At 36.4% G+C, this 24,378-nt stretch overlaps 1 protein-coding gene across 1 annotated transcript in view; it reads right to left on the bottom strand.

Moving 5' to 3' along the window:
- ADAMTS19 (ADAM metallopeptidase with thrombospondin type 1 motif 19) overlaps positions 1 to 24,378 on the bottom strand; it is a 282,978-nt gene that overhangs the window by 88,192 nt on the left and 170,408 nt on the right. Inside the window, exons 12-15 of the mRNA XM_007459995.1 lie at positions 19,717 to 19,847; positions 18,608 to 18,780; positions 7,586 to 7,713; positions 3,439 to 3,559 (exon numbers count right to left, since the gene is read on the bottom strand). Coding sequence (XP_007460057.1) covers positions 3,439 to 3,559; positions 7,586 to 7,713; positions 18,608 to 18,780; positions 19,717 to 19,847 — 553 coding nt within the window. The remainder of the gene's footprint in view (positions 1 to 3,438; positions 3,560 to 7,585; positions 7,714 to 18,607; positions 18,781 to 19,716; positions 19,848 to 24,378) is intronic.

The following is a 24,378-nucleotide window of genomic DNA, read 5'->3' as shown; positions in this document are numbered from 1 at the left end:
AGGTGAGTTAGATTAAGTTTAAAGAAGAGAGGAAGACAAATATTAAGCAAAGACATTTGAAGAGGGACAGCCGAAGACTGAGGCTCTAGACATTTTTCAGTAAATAAGCCATTTAGCACAATTGAGAATGCACATTTTTAAAAGAAGTGAATATACGAGTGGCTACTGCTGAGCTCAGAAGTTGAAATAAAGCCTGTGATGTCAAGGTCATAAATTTGATCCTCACGTTGGACAGTTTGCTTTGTACATAGGAAGACCCTATTTTATAACCAGAGATCCCATTCTTAATCAGCCATCTTAAAATGCCCAAAGTAATCATTATCTTCTCGGTAGTATTAATGATAAATGCCACATTTTGAACAACTGCTATGTGCTAGTCACAATTATAGATAATTTATGTAAATTATTTCATTTAGCCATAATGATACCATCCAAGGTAGATATTTAATAGATTGGAAAATAAAGGTAGAGAAAAAAACTGCCTTTTTCAAGACTTCCTTGTTAGTAATTAGCTGACGCTAGGTTTGAACTCAGATCTGTCTGATTCCAGCTATGGCCTGCTGCTACTATTTCACAGGGTAGAATACATGACACTATGACTCTCTTATTGCTGTGGCAAACATACAAATAAAAAGCCTAAGAGCACGTGTTCCTTGTACAGGATTAGCACCATCATCTCTTGTACTAGAAATAACAGATTTTATGCTCACCTTCTTCTAAATGTAGATTGATAACTATATAGTTGCACAAGTGGCCAAATACACAACTTACCTTGAAAAATCCCTTAAAAAATTATCCCCTGGCCAGGAAGTTACAATGAAAGACATGATAAATGTACAAAGGAAAAAGAATTCTCTTCTTAAGTTGATTTTCTAGCTCCAACAAAAATGATTTAGCAAACTCTAAATAGAGCACAGGGACTGAAAACACCCACACGTGTCTGCACATGTGTTACTCATACAATATATACAGTGTGCATGGCCAACTGGACCAAATAAGGCTACAATTCCTTCAAGAAATTTTAGGAAGTCCATAAACTACAAGGATAAAATTGTCTCAAGAGAAATGAATACCACATTCCTAAAGTCACAAGTAAATGAAGCCCACGATATAATTAAGGACTCATATAGATTTGTATTTTTTAAAGTCATAACAATATAATGTTTCATTATTAATTAAATTAACAAATGTAAATGGATCACGCACTATACTGGTCATTGGGAATAGGGTATTCAACAACAGTAGCCATGATACTTTTCTTCACTGATCTTTAAAGTAGCAGGAAAGACCAAAGGGGGTAAAATTAGAAAATTACCATACAACTGAACCGTACAGATACAAATACGGTAAGAATCACTAAACTAGTTGGTGATAGGAGGTAGAGCTTGTTCAGGGAACACTTCATTGAAGAAGTGACATTTGAACTGAGATCTAAGTGACATCTAGGAATTAACCAGGCAAAGCTAAGGGGAAGCTAACAGAACAATATTTTTAAATGCAAGGTGCTAGAGGGAGCATGGTCAGTTTGAGCATCTGTAACAGATCTGGTGGCTGCAGTTTAGAGAAGGAAAGTGACCTTGGTGTAAGATGATGCCAGAGAGACAAGTAGGAACAACACCATACAGGGCCCTATGGTCCAAGTTAAGAATTCTAGTCTCTTCCCTGTAAGCAATGTTAAACTAGCAGAGAGCTGCAAGGAAGACAGATTGTTGTAAGGAAGTAACATTATTAGTCTCTGATATTCCCAATATCGTAGGCATTTTAGACATTTTCCAAATAACATATGCCATTAATATAACTTACAAACAAACTAATAAACAAAAATAGAAATTAAAGTGCAATAAAAACAAAGGAGATTTGAATTAGGAATCTGGGGGGAAAGTGTATCCACCTAACTGCAGTCAGAATGAACCGCATTACTGATTTTTAACTGTTATTTCTGTTGTCAATGCTTAGTTTAAAAATTAAGTTGTTACCACAACTAAGAAAAAGGTACCAGTGCTGAATGTGCATCGGTATTCTTCAATGAACTGTTTCCATGCAAATTAAATAACTATGCAGGAACAGTCTTCAAAAATTCTAGTGTCTTTAAATCTCTTCAGTCTTTCAGACTTGATTTGAACTTCTGCACTATAAAAACGTCTCCCATCACAATCAGGCTGAAAGGCTTATTATAATTGCACTTAGGCAAAAGTATAAGAGCCTGTTACAGCTCCATCTGACTATTCTAAATGAGTTCTGACAGATTTTGACTTGTAGGACCTGTCACCTTTTTTCACAGCTTTGGAGGTTGAGATTTTGATCTGCAATTTACCCTGGGCCTTAGTTATTTTTAGGCTTCAAGTTCTTCAAGCTCACTTATCTTTTATTCTGCTGGGGCCTAGAGAAAGGTTATATTCAGCTTCTGAGGGCTGTGTCTAATTTTCTTTTCTGAAGGACTTTTTAAAATCTAGAATGAACTCAGTCTTCTTGATTATTCAAATATAAATGGCTTATTCTTTGTATCAAAACAAATACATATTTTTAGGTCAGGTCTTGGTATTTGAACAAGAAATGTAAAACAGGAAAAAGTTGATGTATATAATATAAGAATATGAATGATAATGAAAATATAATCATAAATACTAAGATAGTTCAACAGATAGATGTCTAGGTAAGACACTAACATAAACATAGAAATGTTTGCTTCCTCTCCGTAAGCTTGAGGGCTTCAGTATAAAGCATTTTCTGTATATAAAGCTTATTTGCAGGTTATTATATTTCAGTACAGATAATATCACTTTTTGTTGTGGATCACCTTAAAATTCACACTACATAGATCAATCATCATCAGTTCATCCTCATATCCCCTGAGTATTAGTATTTATAGATGAGGAAAGACAACAAGAGAGGACATATTCCCTCTCTTAATATATCTGGAACATCAGCCCACATCTTCTGACTCCCTGTTATAGTTTCCAACATGCTACATTGCTATAGACTCTCTCTTTTAAAAGATTAATTCCTTTTGAATTTAGTAAAAACATTAGGAAAAAAATAAAGAAAATGGAAAGCTGAAAACCTGAAGACTAATACTCTCAATAGTTGCTTCAGGCTGTTACAAATCATCATTCTCTGTTAGACATCAATAATTTGCATTAGAGGATAAGGTCTGTAGAAACCTGATAACATTAGCCAATGCAAATTAGATTATTCCCTTGCTGCTCCAATTTATTAAATGCACAACAAATGACTTCATGTTTTCAGTACTGGGAAATGGGCTTGTTAGAATTTCTGGCTCATGTCACATGTACTGTATGTCATTGCAAAAAATCATTCAATACCCATTACAAAGGTCTTCAACAGAATCAGAACTGTCATTTCTAAGTTAAGTTCAATGTAATCTGCCCCCAGAGATTATTTGGATTGTTAACCTTGAAAAAATAAAAAAATAATCACCTGCTCCTCTGGTGTGATTAAAATCTCCTTTAATGATTTTGCATGATTTTCCATTGCCATTGCATACACCACAATGATCTTCCCTTGCAAGAGACCCTAATAAACCATCACAGCCAACTTTCTGCAACAAGAGAATGACAGTACATCATAAAGTGAGCTTTTTCTTCTTTTCTCTTTTAACCACTACTTTAGGACAAACCTAGTCTCTACAAACTAGACATATTTATTTGACAAACTAATAAAATGCCATATTCTCTGGTGCAAACTAATACAGCAAGCTCATGTCAAATACTACCACCTGTAAATTGTCCAAAGTAGGGTAGTGATAAAAGTATTCTTCTTATATTAAGAATTAAATGGTATCCTAAAGCAATTTGGAAAACTATTATTGAGACAAATGCAATTTACATAAATCCCAAAGGAAGTCACATTTCTATTAAATATAACATGATTAATCTAATTCATTCTACTCAACATAGAACAGATAAGCTTCACCCTAAGGATGGATGGCTTCACTCCTAAAGTGGTTGAAGAGCAGATGCTGAGTATTAAATATTAACTTAGTGGAAACCAAATATAAATGTTTACATTCATTACAGTTCACCAATAAACTTCTATCCCCATCTTCTTTGGCATCTAACACATGAGTGAGTAAGAACTACTCACAACCTATGGTTGCTATAAGAAAACAGTAACAGTGGGATAATTAATTTTTATATGTTCCCAGAAGAATGATGTTAATATGAATCTTCTTAAGATTAAATCATTGACTCTTTTCTAGTGAATAATGTTGGTCTCCCTTTGATGTTCAGAAAATATGATATTTTGCAAAGTTGTGCATACTCAAGGTGCATAGGCTAATATGTCTGTACTGTCAGAAATAAACGGTAGAATTATACCATCACCCCTAATCAAGAAGCTGCAAGACTGACTGATGTTACATCCATTTATAACAAGTTACAATTATTTAAATAAATTTTTAAAATATCACATAAAACAGAAAAAAAATCAGGGTCTTTTTCTGTGGTTGGTGTCAGTGGTGTTGGGTGTAGGAAGGAGCAGGTTATAAAATGCAGCTGCAGGATGAATATCCCAAGAAAGCAAAAATCGCATTAAACCTGCATAATACAGCATCTTTTCCCTTTGTCATGAGGGTGTGTATCAGTGTCAAGAAGTAGACAAAACAATGCAATAGTGGAGAACTCTGACCAGCGAATCAAAGCTTATTCAGGGAGAAATGAAGAGAATGTTTCTGGATGAAAGAGGTGGCCACCACAGGAAATTCTCAAAATACAACAAAGATATGGTCAGAGTTCACTGATCAGGAGCCATGAAAAGACCTGAGAGTCCTGGGGTTAAAGAAAAAGTCTCTCCTTCATGTACAAATGAGGAGAAAATTTAGGGTAGAGTTTAGAGTGATTTTGAAATGATAAAAAGTGCCTTCATTGCTCTATCCCTAGCATCCGACTTGTTTCTCAGCAAATATAATAAACTTGATAACTAGTAGTTAAATGATTGAATAAATTAGTACCTAGCTGTCTCTTAGTTTTTTGTAACCCTTGTAACTGGGATAGTAGAAGTTTGTAAAATCTAAAATAAAAGGCAGGGATAGACATAATGCCATGGCTCAATAATCACGTAAGCTTAAAATAAGATTCAAAGAGTTAGTATTTTGTAACTGGTAGTCTCAAGTATCCACACTTATCGAAATATGCTCACATAACTCTAAAAGTTGAGGATGAATGACTTGGAAAAGACAATACTGTTTAACTGGTGGCAGGGACCTGAAGTACCACTGGCAGGCCGGAGACTGGCAGGTACCATGATAATACAGAGGAGAGTTCTCTCTATCCTTTTCCAGGATAGAGAAAACTTTTGCCAGGGAGCCAAATTGGGTCACCAGGAGAAAGCTGTCTATTTTCAATTGCCCTCCTTAGTCCACTCACCAAGTTTAGAATTCTACATTCAACTTCAACGCTGTATGTTTTACGATAAAAATAAAACACTCTAGCCAAACCCAGTATACAGAGGGTTGTCAGAAACAGAAAAGGAAGCATGTTTTTAATTATACTGAAAGACAGAATGAAGCATGTTAGTTAAAAAGCCAGAATCCTGAAGTATTCCAATGCTGTCAGAAGTTACAATTCATTTCACAGAACTTTAATTATAATCATCAGGTTCACATAACACTTATGCAGAATTTTTTGTTGTTGCTGTTACTTTTATGTTTACCTAGGGACGCTATAAAAGATCTGGCTTACACAATACTGTTAAGTGAAAAGCACAGCAATGTAAGCTATTATATTTGGCATATAGAGTTAGGAAAATAATTTCTTTTGAAAAATAAATTCGTTTAAGTCATATACTAATCTGACATTTACATAAAATGATGAAATAAAGATAAAATTTTTAATTGCACAACACAGTTTTGAAAACAAAATATGTATAGATAAATAATTGCAATGATTTTTAAATAGACAAATGAAAAATTATATTTCAGGCTACTGCCATATTCTGTTAAAGAATAAAGGAAATTAATATGTAATTATAAGACTGTCTCTTATACCAATTATATTGCATGATTCTACGCTTTAAATGTTAGAGCATGATGGCGAAATAAAGAACCTGAGAGCTGCTAAAGCATTTAAGTTTCACGATGCTTCCAAGTTTTTATCCAGAAGTCTATAGACTTCTATTGGACCACAGATTGATCCATCCATAGCTTGTAATTGTTTTCAAACTTTGGAGCATGTGTGCACCTGCGTGTGTGTGCATGTGTGGTCAGGTATGTGTTTTTTATAGGAAGAAACCAAAACTTTTACCAAATTCTCAAAGGAGTGTATTGCACAAAAAAGTCAATGACCACTGGCCTGCCTATTTCATTTTACAGATTAATGGACACATACATATTTTAAGTGATTTTCCCCGAGAACCCAGTTTCCTAGTGGTGTCGTGGATTCAGTCCTCCTCCACTCAGATACCTCTTTTATTACTAAAAGATGTACATATTTTCCTTCCACGCCTGGGGAATTTATCAGCTGATGGCTCTTAGCCTTCAGCCCTGTTCAGAAAATGGCTAGCCTAAAGAAATCTGCCTTTCCCAAGATCACATCACCCTCACCCCCTGGGACAGCTTGTATCCAAGCACTAGTAGATAATGGGGGTTAAAAAGGTCTGGTTTTCTCACCCCAAATGGGGACAACTTTGAAGAGCCATTCCAGCCACAATGCTCCTCACACGGTCAGCTGATGCCTTGTGACTGTACCAAGCCCAAATGCTCCCTGTGCTCAGTCCTGCCTTCCTTCCCCCTCTGCATACATGTTGATCATGAAAACACCTGGTATTAAACTTCCTGCATATTAATCTTCCAGGGGAAGCCAACCTGAGACAGTGGCAGACCTGTAACGAGCAACTTCAAAGCTTTAGCCTTTGATCTTTCCACTACACACCGGGCCTCTCACTGTTGTGGCCTCTCCCGTTGAGGAGCACAGGCTCCGGACGCACAGGCTCAGTAGCCATGGCTCACGGGCCCAGCCACTCCGCGGCATGTGGGATCTCCCCGGACCGGGGCACGAACCTGTGTCCCCTGCATCGGCAGGCGGACTCTCAACCACTGCGCCACCAGGGAAGCCCAGAATGTCTCCTTTCTAATGATAAAGAAGAGCACATAAATGCACATAGTAGATGGAGAGTATTTTTAAAAAGAAATAGAAAGGCAAATGAAATGCTTAAGTATAATAAAAAATTGAATGTACATTTAGAAATCAGCTGATTCAAGAATGTTGATGATACTTTGAGTAATAAGACTGATTTTATACGTTTTTGCCACATGGCTCAGTCTTGGACACAAGACATGGAGAACTGGAGTGCTTGAGTTTCTGGTCTGGAATGCCCAAAGTGTCACAATTTTACACCTGTAATATGTACGTTACAGAATAAAATTTTCAGATTCTTTCAGCTAGTAATAAGTATTATATATTTTCTAGTCTGGACTCTTCATTATACAGATGAAGAAATGGACTTTCAAAGCAGATCAGACTTGCTGAAGATCAGAGTTGAGGCAGAGCTTTCCACTGTACTGTGCAGCTGCTCGAAGGTCCCCCAATCCTCCCTCAGCATATACACTCTCCCTTTTGGAATGTCTTACCTGACACCTGCCATTTGCACAGATATCTAATCCCTGATATCCACAAGAAGTTCCATCCAACACTTTTTCTGATAGAAGAATAGGCTGTTCTTTTCCAACAGGAGAGCAAAACAAGGCACATGGTTTTTCTACATACAGAGTGGATAAAAATAAATGAACAAAATTTGTTCCATAAATATTTTTACCTCAAGCTTTATTTTTCAGAACAGTTAGGAGTAAAAAAAATATAATCTGATATTAACTGAGTAATGCACTACTAGAATATATAATACTAGAGGGTTACTGTAAGTAGTAAATGAGATGATGCCTGAGCAAAAATAGGTATCCAATGAATATTAATCTCCTTCTTAAGAATTATGCCTTCAAATTATTTTTTAAATGTACCATTTATTATTTTCTGGCACTAAACCTCTACCACACACAAACCAAGCATTCTTCATGAAAAATATTTTGCATACTCCCATTTTTTGCTCATATCTTTTGCCATGAACTCATTTTAATTTTAAGAACATATCAGATTTCTGCCTATTTAAGATTTACTTTATTCATGAAGCCTTTCTTGATGTCTCAATTCTAAATTCCAATACACTAATTTTAAATCCGATGCATTTGGCATTTTCTAATTGAAAAATTAGTAAAGGGGGAAAGAAGAACTTCTAAGATGAACAATCCTTGTAAGATTTTCCATTGCGAGGATGTTTAGCAATGCAATACAATCCCATGAGAACATCCATTGGAATGCACAGTTGCTGAAGTGCTAGCTGGGACTCACCCTCATCGTTGCTTACTCAGAAAGCATATCAGGATGTATGATGTTTAGGGTGAGAACTACTGTTCTAGGTAAAGAATTCTTGAATGGCTGGCAGTCACCTTCAGTGCTTCCTTAAACAATAAGGTAGGAGGGTTAGAGTTAAAACACTTGCCTATTAGGCTCGCTCAAAAAGTGGCAAAACATTTTTAAAGTGCTGTTTCCATTTCTAAGCATCCTGCAGAGGAGCTGTAGTATTTGGTAACACCAGTAGTAGGATTATCCAAATCAGAAACTTCAGAGCAACTTCCAGGCTACATTACTACTCTATTGGCTTGACACCAGTCAGGCCTTTTACTGTTTATTAAGCTCATACAAATAGAATGGAAAATAGTTTACAGTCTCTGACACTGATCTTCGCTTACGTCTTCAGTAAAGTTCCACGTATGCTGATGGGATTCTATAAATACCAAATAACAGCCAGAGGCATGGAACAGGGTATCACTTGGCAAAGAGAAGACAGACAGTTAAATGAGCCTTCAGAATTGAACATTTCAAACAGTTTTCACATGTGGCTTCTGGATACTGGTCTGAACAATTTTGGGGAGTTGTACCATGGCCTTTAATGTGAATGGTTTTGAAATTTCCCTTTAAGATGCTATTATACACTGCAATAAAGCAGTTCAGTGTGCTCTCACACCTCAAAGTAGGTTATGTTTATTCAATGACTACTTACTATGTCATATCTTTGGAATTAAAAACAGCTGCTGTCATTGCAACACTTTAATAGTAACATATATATACAAACACACACACACACACACAGAGCCCTCAATATTCTCTTTCTGGAGTTTTCACTGAAGAGAGGAGCAAACCAGATATAAGAATGATGTTGAAAGAAGTTAGTCTAGAATATTCCATTTACATTCTAAGCAAGAACTCAGATAAAAACGTTGTATTCCTCCTTTTACATATTGTCAATTTACCGTACTTACTTTAGCCTTATAGATGACATCAACATTTGATACCAATCTTCCTTCCTGGAGTACACCCTTGAGATTGTGACATTATAGTGATCCATGTAACATGCCAGTACTTGGCAGGCAGGCTCTGTCTTGATTTAAGAGACCACCCCTTTCCAAGGTATGCATTAAACATGGACTTCAGCCAAATTTCAGCACAGAGTATGCAAAATACCTGAATGTTAAAGCCATGCACCTTTTTTTCTCTAAAAATAAATGTTCACTACTGTATTGATACCTTATATTTAATTCTCTTAGCCAGAGATTCATGTGTTACATAAAAAAACAGAAATAGCCACTGCATTTTAAAGTATCGAAAACTTGGGGTTTTTAAAAGACTTGTATATTTCAATTTCTTCCATATGGTTCTAATACATAAAAACTATTGTTGTGTCTTTTATTCATCATACAGACTGACATGTTTGATTGATACATGTCACAGAATCATCAAAAATGGTACCCTGCTAATTATATAAATATCTATTATGGATCATTCTGATGATAAACAACACTTTATAAGAGTCAGGAGCTCCCTTAATTGTGATTTCCAACAGTTTTAATATTTTAAGTTGACCCCCATACAACTCTGATTTTCTTTTAAAATCTGGAGGGAACCTGTTTCCTATCTCTTATTTCACATGTGATTAAACAGGTCTCAAATGAAGTAAATATTATCAAATCAGACAGCCAGTTGGAGGCAGATGTAGAATTAACCCAGGATCAGATGATGATTTTCAGGATTGGAACTGTCATATTGACTTTATTTTTACCATCAAAAAATATTACTTATATACTTAAATTAATGCAACAAATATCCATCAGAAGCTTAATAACTGCCAGACAGTACACTAGGCACAGACAATAGAGGGAATAGAGATGCATTAAAATCTGCTTCAGCAGGGTCTTGTGGAGTACTTGGCAGGGGTATGTATCCTATATGGAAGATCAGGGGGATTCTTTTTTCCTAGAGAACTTGTCATAAACTGAGTCCAGAAAATCAGTAGAAGTTTTCAAGGTAAATACATGGGGAAAGAGATTAAAGCTTGAGAGATAAAGGATATTGTGCCAAGAAATGTGCATATTTATAGGCCCAGAAGTAAGAAAACATGATGTATCTGAGGGATGAAATGAAATTCGGCCTGGCGGTGCTGGAGATTACAGAAGGGAATGATGGAGATGAGGGCAGAGACGTTAAAGGGGGCAGGTCACAATAATGGCCTTATAAACCAGGTAATAAAGTTTGAGATTGGTCCTGACAGCAACGGGACTTGTGGAAGGGTATTCCTTGGCACAGTGACTGATGGTTTAGGCCTTCAAAAAGGCCAGCCTGTCTGAAATGAGGAGTAGGGGCTGAAGGAGGGTCAGAGAGACAGTGAGGAAGCCATCTGAAGAATCTAGGTCAGAGATGGTGCAATCATAAACAAAGATGCTGGCAAACAAAGAAAGGTTTGGACAAATAGGGTGTGCTGATTGATTACAGGGGGATGGAGACTGAGGCAGAAGGATTCTGGCTTAGCTTGGTAATGAGGCTGATCATGATGCTATTCTCCATGAGAGAGCACAGTAAGAGGAGAGATGGTGGGAGTGAGAGAAAGGAAAAGGGGAAGGGGTATGTTGAACTTGAACCATGTTGAGTTAGAGATGAATGGGATGCTGAGTGGACAAGTTCATGCAACATAGGGGTAAGCAGGTAAGGAGCTCAGGACAGAGAGATCTAGGTTGGAGATAAATGTTTGTGTTCCTTTAGCATTCAGATGATAAATAAAACCTAGTGAATAAGTAAGATTATGCCAAGAAGGATGTTTAGTGAGAAGAGGGGCCAGGATAGGTCACTACAGAAAATTCCCACAAGACATATCATTCTTTCACTAAATATTTATTAAGTGTCTACTCTGTTCAGATATTACTTACGGTGCTAAACACATAGCAATGCATAAAATACAACTCTTGCTCTAACAATTATTATTTGAGGGGGAGCATAAAAGAGTAAAATAAAAATATTATGATAGATGATGATAAGGTCTGTGAAAAAAGAATAAAGCAGGGGAAGGAAAAGCACTGAGTCAATATTTATGAAAAGATGAGAACGAGGTGAGAGAATGAATCATACTGCTATCTGGGAAAAGTAATTCACCAGAGAAAACAACAACTTCCGAGAGACTAAGACTGAAGGGAGCCAGTGTGGGTGGCAAGGTGTGATGCGGACACAGTACAGCTGAAGTTAGAGGGTAACAGGAAGCCAGGGAGCTGAGGACCTTAGAGACCATTAGAAGAACTTTGGACTTTTACTGAGCTGGGGAGACACTGAAGGCTTCTGAATGGAAGAATAACATGACATGACTGACATTTTAAATACATCACTCTGGCTATGTTGAGACTGAAGGAGGTATGAGGACACAGGCATAAAGAACAGTTAGAGACAGCAGAAGAACTACAATCCTTGAGCCTGTGGAAGAAAAACCACACTCATAGAAAGATAGACAAGATGAAAAGGCAGAGGGTTATGTACCAGATGAAGGAACAAGATAAAACCCCAGAAAAACACTAAATGAAGTGGAGATAGGCAACCTTCCAGAAAAAGAATTCAGAATAAGGATAGTGAAGATGATCCAGGACCTCGGAAAAAGAATGGCGGCAAAGATTGAGAAGATGCAAGAAATGTTCAACAAAGATCTAGAACAATTAAAGAACAAACAAACAGGGCTTTCCTGGTGGCACAGTGGTTGGGAGTCCGCCTGCTGATGCAGGGGACGTGGGTTCATGCCCCGGTCCGGGAGGGTCCCGCATGCCACGGAGCAGCTGGGCCCCTGAGCCATGGCTGCTGAGCCTGCGTGTCCGGAGCCTGTGCTCCGCAGCAGAAGGGGCCGCTGCAGTGAGAGGCCTGCATACCGCAAAAAAAAAAAAAAAAAAAAAAAAAAAACAAACAGAGATGAACAATACAATAACTGAAATGAAAAATACACTAGAAGGAATCAATAGCAGAATAACTGAGGCAGAAGAACGGAAAAGTGACCTGGAAGACAGAATGGTGGAATTCATTGCTGTGGAACGGAATAAAGAAAAAAGAATGAAAAGAAATGAAGACAGCCTAAGAGACCTCTGTGACAACATTAAACGCAACAACATTCGCATTATAGGCGTCCCAGAAGGAGAAAAGAGAGAGAAAAGACCCTAGAAAATATATGAAGAGATTATAGTCAAAAACTTCCCTAACATGGGAAAGGAAATAGCCACCCAAGTCCAGGAAGCACAGAGAGTCCCATATAGGATAAAACCAAGGAGAAACACGCCGAGACACATAGTAATGAAATTGGTGGGCTTCCCTGGTGGTGCAGTGGTTGAGAGTCCGCCTGCCAATGCAGGGGACACGGGTTCGTGCCCCGGTCTGGGAAGATCCCACATGCCGTGGAGCGGCTGGGACAGTGGGGCATGGCTGCTGAGCCTGTGTGTCCGGAGCCTGTGCTCCGCAACGGGAGAGGCCACAATGGTGAGAGGCCCGTATACTGCAAAAAAAAAAAGAAAAAAATTGGCAAAAATTAAAGGCAAAGAAAAATTATTGAAGCAGCAAGGGAAAAACGACAAATAACAAAAAAGGGAACTCCAATAAGGTTAACAGCTGATTTCTCAGCAGAAACTCTACAAGCCAGAAGGGAGTGGCAGGATATACTTAAAGTGATGAAAGGGAAGAACCTATAACCAAGATTACTCTACCCAGCAAGGATCTCATTCAGATTCAATGGAGAAATCAAAAGGTTTACAGACAAGCAAAAGCTAAGAGAATTCAGCACCACCAAACCAACTCTACAACAAATGCCAAAGGAACTTCTCCAAGTGGGAAACACAAGAGAAGAAAAGGACCTATAAAAACAAACCCAAAACAATTAAGAAAATGATAATAGGAACATACATATCGATAATTACCTTAAATGTGAATGGATTAAATGCTCCAACAAAAGACACAGGTTTCCTGAATGGATACAAAAACAAGACCCATATATATGCTGTCTACAAGACACCCACTTCAGACCTAGAGACACATACAGACTGAAAGTGAGGGGATGGAAAAAGATATTCCATGAAAATGGAAATCAAAAGAAAGCTGGAGTAGCAATACTCATATCAGATAAAATAAACTTTAAAATAAAGAATGTTACAAGAGACAAGGAAGGCCACTACATAATGATCAAGGGATCAATCCAAGAAGAAGATATAACAATTATAAATATATATGTACCCAACATAGGAGCACCCCAATACATAAGGCAAATGCTAACAGCTATAAAAGAGGAAATCAACAGTAACACAATAATAGTGGGGGACTTTAACACCTCACTTACACCAATGGACAGATCATCGAAAAAGAAAATTAATAAGAAAAGACAAACTTTAAATGACACAATAGACCAGATAGATTTAATTGACATTTATAGGACATTCCATCCAAAAACAGCAGATTACACTTTCTCCTCAAGTGCGCATGGAACATTCTCCAGGATAGATCACATCATGGGTCACAAATCAAGCCTCAGCAAATTTTAGAAAACTGAAATCATATCAAGCATCTTTTCTGACCACAACACTATGAGATTAGAAATCAATTACAGGGAAAAAATCGTAAAAAACACAACCACATGGAGGCTAAACAATATGTTACTAAATAACCAAAAGATCACTGAGGAAATCAAAGAGGAAATCAAAAAATACCTAGAGACAAATGACAAAGAAAACACGACAATCCAAAACCTATGGGATGTGGCAAAGGCAGTTCTAAGAGGGAAGTTTATAGCTATACAAGCTTACCTCAAGAAACAAGAAAAATCTCAAATAAAAAATCTAACCTTACACTAAAGGAACTAAAGAAAGAAGAACAAACAAAACCCAACGTTAGCAGAAGGAAAGAAATCATAAAGATCAGAGCAGAAATAAATGAAAGAGAAACAAAGAAAACAATAGCAAAAATCAATAAAAACAAAATCTGGTTCTTTGAGAAGATAAACAAAATTGATAAACCATTAGCCAGACTCATCAAGAAAAAGGAAGAGGACTCAAATCAATAAAATTAGAAATGAAAAAGGAGAAGTTACAACAGACACCGCAGAAATACAAAGCATCCTAAGAGACTACTACAAACAACTCTATGCCATTAAAATGGACAACCTGGAAGACATGGACAAATTCTTAGAAAGGTATAAACTTCCAAGACTGAAACAGGAAGAAATAGAAAATATGAACAGACCAATCACAAGTAATAAAATTTTAAATGTGATTAAAAATCTTCCAACAAACAAAAGTCTGGGAGCAGGTGGCTTCACAGGTGATTTCTATCAAATATTTAGAGAAGAGCTAACACCCATCCTTCTCAAACTCTTCCAAAAAATTGCAGAGGAAGGAACACACCCAAACTCATTCTATGAGGCCACCATCACCCTGATACCAAAACCAGACAAAGATACTACAAAAAAAGAAAGTTACAGACTGATATCACTGATAAATATATATGCAGAAATCCTCAACAAAATACTAGCAAACAGAATCCAACAACACATTAAAAGGATCATATACCACAATCAAGTGGGATTTATCCCAGGGATGCAAGGATTCTTCAGTATACTCAAATCAATCAATGTGATACACCATATTAACAAACTGAAGAATAAAAACCATATGATCATCTCAAACAATGCAGAAAACGCTTTGGACAAAATTCAACAAACATTTATGATAAAAAACTCTCCAGAAAGTGGGCATAGAGGGGACCTACCTCAACATAATAAAGACCATGTACGACAAACCCACAGCAAACATCATTCTCAATGGTGAAAAACTGAAAGCATTTCCTCTAAGATCAGGAACAATACAAGGATGTCCACTCTCACCACTATTATTCAACATAGTTTTGGAAGTCCTAGCCATGGCAATCAGAGAAGAAAAGGAAATGAAAGGAACACAAACTGGAAAAGAAGAAGTAAAACTGTCACTGTTTGCAGGTGACATGATACTATACATAGAGTATCCTAAAGGTGCCACCAGAAAACTACTAGAGCTAATCAATGAATTTGGTAAAGTTGCAGGATATAAAATTAATGCACAGAAATCTCTTGCATTCCTAAACGCTAATGATGAAAAATCTGAAAGAAAAATTAAGGAAACACTCCCATTTACCACTGCAACAGAAAGAATAAAATACCTAGGAATAAACCTACCTAGGGAGACAAAAGACCTGTATGCAGAAAACTATAAGACACTGATGAAAGAAATTAAAGATGACAGCAACAGATGGAGAGATATACCATGTTCTCGGACTGAAAGAATCAATATTGTGAAAATGACTATACTACCCAAAGCAATATACAGATTCAATGCAATCCCTATCAAATTACCAATGGCAGTTTTTATGGAACTAGAACAAAGAATCTTAAAATTTGTATGGAGACACAAAAGACCCTGAATAGCCAAAGCAGTCTTGAGGGAAAAAAATGGAGCTGGAGGGATCAGACTCCCTGTCTTCAGAGTATACTACAAAGCTACAGTAATCAAGACAATATGGTACTGGCACAAAAACAGAAATATAGATCAATGGAACAAGAGAGAAAGCCCAGAGATAAACCCATGCACCTATGGTTAACCAATCTATGACAAAGGAGGCAAGGATATACAATGGAGAAAAGACAGTCTCTTCAATAAGTAGTGCTGGGAAAACTGGACAGCTACATGTAATACAAAGAAATTAGAACACTCCCTAATACAATACACAAAAATAAACTCAAAATGGATTTGAGACCTAAATGTAAGACTGGACACTATAAAACTCTTAGAGGAAAACTTAGGAAGAACACTCTTTGACATAAATCACAGCAAGATTTTTTTTGATCCACCTCCTAGAGTAATGGAAATAGACAAAAATAAACAAATGGGACCTAATGAAACTTAAAAGCTTTCGCACAGCAAAGGAAACCATAAACAAGATGAAAAGACAACCCTCAAATGGGAGAAAAATATTTGCAAACGAATCAATGGACTAAGGATTAATCTCCAAAATATATAAACAGCTCATGCAGCTCAATATTAAAAAAAGAAACAACGCAATCCAAAAATGGGCAGAAGACCTAAACAGACATTTCTCCAAAGAAGATATACAGATGGCCAGGTAGCACATGAAAAGCTGCTCAAAATCACTAATTATTAGAGAAATGCAAATCAAAACTACAATGAAGTATCTCCTCACACCAGTTAGAATGGGCATCATCAGAAAATCTACAAAGAACAAATGCTGGAGAGGGTGTGGAGAAAAGGGAACCGTCTTGCACTGCTGGTGGGAATGTAAATTGATACAGCCTCTATGGAGAACAGTACAGCCTTAAAAAACTAAAAATAGAATTACCATATGATCCAGCAATCCTACCACTGGGCATATACCCAGAGAAAACCATAATTCAAAAACACACATGAACCCCAATGTTCATTGCAGCACTATTTACAATAGGCAGGTCATGAAAGCAACCTAAATGCCCATCGACAGACAAATGGATAAAGAAGAATTGGTACATATTTACAATGGAATATTACTCAGCCATAAAAAGGAACGAAACTGGTTCATTTGCAGAGACATGGATGGATCCAGAGACTGTCATACAGAGTGAAGTAAGTTAGAAAGAGAAAAACAAATATCATATATTAACGCATATATGTGGAACGTAGAAATATGGTACAGATGAACTGGTTCGCAGGGAAGAAATTGAGACACAGATATAGAGAACAAACGTATGGACACCAAGGGGGGAAAGCAGCGGGAGGTGGGGGTGGTGGTGTGATGAATTGGGAGATTGGGATTGACATGTATACACTGATGCATATAAAATGGATGACTAATAAGAACCTGCTGTATAAAAAAAGAAAGAAAATAAAACGTAAAAATTAAAAAAAAAAAAAGAACAGTTAGACAGCTACTACAGTCATTCAGGTAAGACACTGTTGCTTATATCAGGGTGGCAGCTCTGGAGATACTGGGCAATAATCAGATTCTGGATGTATTTTAAAGATAGGGCTCATGTGACTTTACTGATATTTTGAATGTACAGTAAAAGAGAACTAAACGGAAAATGAAGACTCCAAAGTTTGTTGGTTGAAGCATCTGGAAATATAGAATTAACCTTTATTAAAAGGATGGTGTGAATAGAAGACTATTCTATTCTTCTTTCTATAAAGAAACAGTATGTTTGAAGGCCATGTGTGGGGGAAGAAAGCATGACATGTAGGGAGCAGTGAAACAAGGGCAATATCTGGAGCACAGAGGAAAAGAGAGTGAGGTTTTATATGAGGCAGGAGACAAGAGAAGGAATCAGGCTAAAGAAGGTCTTGCTGAGCATGTCATGTTGTGAAATTTAGCCTCTACCTGAAGAGTTATGGCAAGTCTCTGAAATGCTTTAACTGGGAGATCAGAATGAGCCAATTTGCACTTTATATAAAGATCTCTAGTTCTACCTCATGCTACCCCTTTACAGGGACAGCCATCCCTCTCCCACCACCACTCCTAACTCCTGGTAACCACTCATCTATCTGTTTTCCATCTCGATACTTTTGTGGCTTCAAGAATGTTATATAAAAGGAATCATACAGTGTGAGACATTTTGAGATTGGGTTTTCCAACTCAGCATAATGCTGTGACATCCACCAGGTCATTGCATATGTTAACAGAGTGTTCTGTGTACTGCTGCATAATATCCCATGGCACAGATATACCTCAGTTTGCTAACCCTGCAGCTACTTAGAACCTTTTTGATTATTTCCAGTGTTTGGCTATCGAAAATAAAACTGCTGTGCCCATTTGTGTTCAGCATTTTTTTGTGGTTGCAAATTTTCATTTCTCTGAGATAAATAACCAAGTCTGTGTTTTCTAAAGTGTATGCTTAGTTATTTAAAGAAACTGCCAAGCTAATTTTCAGAGTGGCTGCTCCATTTTACCTTCTTACCAGCAACGCATGAAAGATCTAGTTTCTCTTCATCCTCACCAGCATTTTGTATGGTCACCCTTTTTAAATTTAAGTTTATCTCATTGGTGTATAATATCTCTATATTTTTTAAAGATATTTTTAGTCAGTGCTTGTGGTTGTTATATGTCAGTAAAGGTAGAAAAAACAGAGCTCTGAAATACCTAGAATATAAACTGTTAAACAATATTTACCACTATTGTAAAGCACCTTGCAAACCTAGAAGTCTACATAACTAAGATGGTGGTGATCTGGTTGGTCATACCTTCATCCGTGACAGCGTGCCACTGAAGTACATGCTTTGGGTACGAAGTTCTAACACTATAGGCCTGACATTGCCAGTCTCTGAATCCAGGCAAACCTGCAGGACAAGGTGGATTCTCACATATTCTGTACTGTTTTCTGGGACCATTACAATCCCTTGCTTCAGAACCTAGCCTAGAAAAGACAGTACAAATAATCAATTTTATCTTTTTTTATGTTAACTACTCATTTAAAAAAATCAAAAGGCAATATATTAATAAGGTATAATCCTTTATATTAAATCTACTTTTGAAAAAGTGGACAGATTAAATGATTGGTAATGGTAGGAAATCCATATGTTTATTTAAAAATATATATTTTTTCCAAACTTTGAGCCATTTAATTTCCAAAATACATGAGAAACAAAAGCCCATTTGCTATGAAAATGATATAGAAGGGTAAAGGGCAGAGGTTGGGGGCAAAATTGAAAGCCTGCACTTCCCATGAAAGAGTGGGGCGAAGAATTATTAAGGAGTTGCTTCTAAGGTTTTCACATACATTCTTTAAAATCTCTTGTTGAGGAACTGGGCCACTGAATCCACACCAAAGTTAAAGCATAAAGCTGAAATGACTTTCTCACACATTTTCCTAGGATCACTCTAGGAACGATGGAGACAAGCAAGCTGATCTTGGATGCTCCCTATCCATACATGTGCTCAGCAGGATTTCATTTCTCATCATTCTTACCTTCTACTGACATTCATGTTGCCCTCATTCCCTCTCTTTCTGAAGTCCTATCAGCTTCTGGCTCCTCTCATAGTTCCTTTTAATGTTGACTTACTTTTTCTAACACATCTCTCCCTGCTTATTTCAACACATTTTTAAATTTGATTTGTACTCAAAACACCACTCTGTGTAGTGTTTAATTATTTGTTCTTAGAAAGTTTGGTCTTATTTTCTTCTTCGAAGGGAGATTTTACATAAAATAATTTGAGGGACTTTTCTGTTTTCCAAAGTGGAGTGAGGTTTGAGAAGTTTCTTTGGCCCCCAACATGGTTTATCAGTAAAACCTTTTAATTTCAAACTTGAAGAAAACAATGCCCTCCCCCAATCCAGGAGCTTTGCGTTTACCCAGGACATTTGCGCTCTCGACTGCTGATCCCAGAACTGCAGGTTCGGCTACAGGGACTCCACATGCTCCACTCTCCAGCCACGAGTCCAGGTGCTGAGGTCCTGCTGGTACACTCTCCAGCCTTACACCACTATTCCAAAAGTTATGTCTTAGGTGAACAAATCAGGGCACAACGGAAAATCATTCACTGGCCTATAGAGTCACTGGAATTGAGATTAAATCAGGTCTGCTAAGAGCCCCAAACGTGTGGAATTGAAAAAGACCAAAAATAAGTTGACACGTGCTTACTGTCACAGTAATACACTGGTCCAGTTCTCAGGTCAGATCATACAGTCTTGTCATAAGAACAGCACACAGATATTTGTACTATAGCCCTGAGAATTCAGTACTTGTGACGGAGATAGGGCGAAGAAGGAATCTGGGGTTGTACAGCCAGGAAGAAAAACTAACACATTTTAAGAAACATAACAGCTTAAAAGAGAGGACCAAAAAGGCATAGGGTCATGTATAAATATAAGAATTGTACGTAAGATATAAATGTCTTTAACTAGAATGAAGCAGACATTTTAGCAAATTTGGCAATTTTGATTTAAACTGTCAGTGATTCAGGGTACTCTCCTTGTAACTTAAAAAAAAAAAAAGAGTATGACTCAATTTTAGCACTTTCCTTTATATTGGTTTTTTTTTCTGAAAGTTTCTGTCAAATTCAAGCATTAACATTATAGCAAATTTTCTTTCAAAAGCTGTTTATTTGAAAGATTTGAACAATTAGACTTTTTGAAATTCTATCATTTCATTTCAATTATTCTATAGGTTATTTGGTATCTATTAACCGAGAAAGACAGCAAAGAAAGAAGAGAAAGGACTGTGTTCATTCTCTTTTTTATATTTATTTTATCATTAACTTTAAACAAAAACAGCCAAAGAGGCTGTTTCTGTGCCCACCGAGGAATGGTTGCCAGGACTTTGTGGACAGATTATTATAATTTCTCTTTATTCCTGGAAAATCAGATCTATCATGATCGTAGCAAACATATTAAAGGTAAAAATTAAACAAAACCATGTTGGAAATAAGTAAAGATTAAAAAATTTTAGATAAATGATTGTACAGTCACAAGGGTTGAGCAAGCTGATCCTTCCAGTCCTAAACGATATTTTGCACTAATGGCAACATGATTTATAAGGGATTTTGAAGAAATTTTAGCAGCTCTCTGATTCTTAGTTTTCCCATTTCAAAATGTGAATGATAATCATACTGATATTTACCTAACAGAATTTTCAGAAGTTGAATGAAACTAGGCACAATGCATAGTCCTTAGCAAAGATTTAATAAAGATTAACTATAATAAAAATACTAATAACAAATTATATATCATTATATTAATTTTATTAATAAGTTTCCAGAAATCTCACCAAAATTCTATTCATTCTGATCTTAACTGATCTGTTTCTTTAAAACTTATTTTGATATTATGTTTTTAAATGCTGTTTTTAGAAGAGAGAATTTAGAAAACTATGCTACGTAGTTTTGTATGAGCCCAGTTAATGCTTTTCTATGCAATAAAATAATCAGTTCCTACAGATTTTCTCTAATAATGTCAGATTTTAAATTCAACCTTTTTTGGATTCAAGGAGTTTTAAATCCAGGCTTGGGAAAAAACAAAACAAAACCTCAACAACTCAGAGTGTATTGACATGCTAAGATTGTCATTAAATAAATTGAGATTTTATATGAAGATTCAGTCTGAAAATTGCAAAAGGAGGAAAACAAACAGACCTTGTGAAAACTTTTAAACAACTTACTGGTTTTAAGGATTTAATGATGTTATGCCATTCATGGAAAAAAACAATCCAGTGTGAAAGCTGTCAAACTTCAATTGGTCAAGTTGCTTTGGCCTAGGTAAAGGGTGTTTATTCTTCCCCTGAGTGCATATCACAGCTCCTCGCCCATTTAGCAGTAAGCTGGCATTGAAAGGCTGGGCTAGAGTTCACAGCTGACTAAAAATATTCTGGGAAAGACCCAGATCTAAACTTTCAAGTCATTTAAAGTAGACACATCTGGCAGATGAAGAGAAATGGAAACAGATACGCAAGCCAAATTTGCATACACAAATAAGTGAAATTTAAAGAAAGCATAGTATAATAGTTAAAGTTCATCCCCTTGCAGATAACCAGATCTCTGGACAAAACTATGGAGAACCTGCTTTTCTGTCTTCTAGGTGGTGCTGTGTTTCAACACTGGGCAAAGTGTTAAATATTTTGTTTAAACTATTATACAAAATATTCTATTGGGTTTTACATAAAATGATCCTAATGCTGCTTTTAATGAATTTTCTAGCAGGATGTTTTGTTTCATTTGTATTTTTTAGCTTCAAAAAATTACATTATGCATGATTTAAAAAACTCAAAATTTCTCATATTGAATAATTCAGTCTGATTTATGAAAATGCTAAGGAAATATACAATATAGTTTATTTCTGGGACAGTACATGACCTAAAAAAGTTTGACTATATTTCTATTCTCTCAAATTTCTATGGGAATATGCCTAGGAAGTTGATGAAAACACCCAATTGGAAGAGGTTCATGAAGATGACAAAGGAAACATTATTCTCTAAACAAATCTTTTACATACATTGTTAGATGAAAGAAGAGGAAGAAAGAAGGCAATAAACTGTCTCCATATGCAAATTTGTGACTGTAAAGATATTACATCTTTCATTTTTTCAATAAAGAATGATGGTGGTAATTTCATCCTTTAGGAACTTAGGAAAGTAAATAATTGAAATATATTATGTAGCATCCTTCAAAACAGTCTAAAATTCTAGTGAGTTGTATTTAGCTTTCCTTCCCCATCCTCCAATTCCTAGAAAATATTTTAAGTAAAAAACATACATTTCTTGGTTTAAACCAAATCATTTATCAACTCTTGGATCCCTGTTAATATAAATGTAAATACAGATGATAGTAGAGGAAAGGAGAAGAAAGAACACAGGCTGCTTTTAATTTGGAAAATGCTGTCTATAAATAGTAGATAAATCCCTATCCTCAAAATCATTTTGAATTGAGACTTCCCTGGTGGTCCAGTGGTAAAGAATCCACCTTACAATGCAGGGGACACAGGTTCGATTCCTGGTCAGGGAACTAAGATCCCACATGCCATGAGGCAACTAAGCCCACGGGCCACAACTACTGAACTCACGTGCCTAAATGAGAGAGCCTGCGTGCCACAAACTACAGAGCCCATGCGTTTTGGAGCCTACGTGCCACAACTAGATAGAGAAAACCTGCACGCCACAACTAGACAGAAGCCCATGAGCCGCAGTGAAGAGCCCGTGCGCCGCAACTAAAGACCCGACGCGGCCAAAAATAAATTAAATAAATAAATAAATAAAATAAATCTCTTAAAAAAATCATTTTGAATCACAGAATTCTGGTCAGCACCTTCTCAGACTTAATTATATACTCTTAGACGAACTAGTTATACACCTAAATTAACATCACTAGAGTGTAACACATTACAAAATTCTCAGCTTTGTTTCTTGGTTTGCCATGTACTGAGCTAGCAGTGTTTAGCGCGAGGTTGCAAGCATCCAAATATTTTATCCCTACAGCCCTCAACTGCAGAGTGTTGGAAGCTATTGTCATGATGGCTCCTACAACAGCTGGAACAGATGGATAGTTGAAGAAGCCCATATGGCCTGAGGAACTGAGAAGTTCATTAGTTATTTCAATACACAAAGCATTACAGAACCACTAAGAGAATATCATTAGCACAATTATAGGGAAATAAAACATTTACATTTAATGAGTAATTACAATTTTGATTGCTGAAAAAATAAGTTTATTTTAGAGAACTAATGAATGCAATTTATTCTCATAAATATCAGAAGAAAAAAATAGTAGAAAAATATTTAGGACACCAGATTATAAAAATGAACAGATTTTATATTGCTAATGAAGAACTAAGTAAGACAAATGGGTTGTGTGATGTTTGAAGACATGTGGCTGAATATTTGGTTATCTCTATTTATTACTGCTTTTGTGTTTCAGGGATGATGGAAATTATTGCTGGTGCAGAGTTTTATGACTCAAGCAATAAATTACTCAGCATAATACCATGAGGCTTGCCCAGTACACATACATTATTGTACTTTTGTGTATAATTTAAAAATAAAACAAATCCAAATTCTGACACTCCATATAAGCTCACAGAAGACACATTTGGCAGTCTGTAAACAACTGACTGATATTCACAGAAGGTCTCTTTCAAGGAACCATTTTCTTACTGATTATATCTAGTGATAAAATATTTCTAGTCCTTTTTTATTATTTGGGACTTAATTTGTACATTTTTCTTTTTCTCATTAAAGAAATCACAGAAGGAATATGAGTACATGCTGTACATTTTTCTTTTTCTCATTAAAGAAATCACAGAAGTAATATGACTATATGCTTATGTCAAACAATCCAGAAATGTTAGGAGAAAATTTATATTCACCCTCACTTCCCATTGCTTTATTCCATCCATCAATTCCACATCCCTCCCAAGAGTCAACTGCTAATTATAGTTTGGCGTTTATATTTTCAAACCATTTTCTATAGGCTTCCCTGGTGGCGCAGTGGTTGAGAGTCTGCCTGCCGATGCAGGGGACACGGGTTC

Source organism: Lipotes vexillifer, unplaced genomic scaffold (genome assembly GCF_000442215.2).
Source record: "Lipotes vexillifer unplaced genomic scaffold, Lipotes_vexillifer_v1.1 scaffold44, whole genome shotgun sequence".
Classification (NCBI taxonomy): Eukaryota; Metazoa; Chordata; class Mammalia; order Artiodactyla; family Lipotidae; genus Lipotes; species Lipotes vexillifer.
This window is presented reverse-complemented; position numbering and strand designations above follow the sequence as displayed.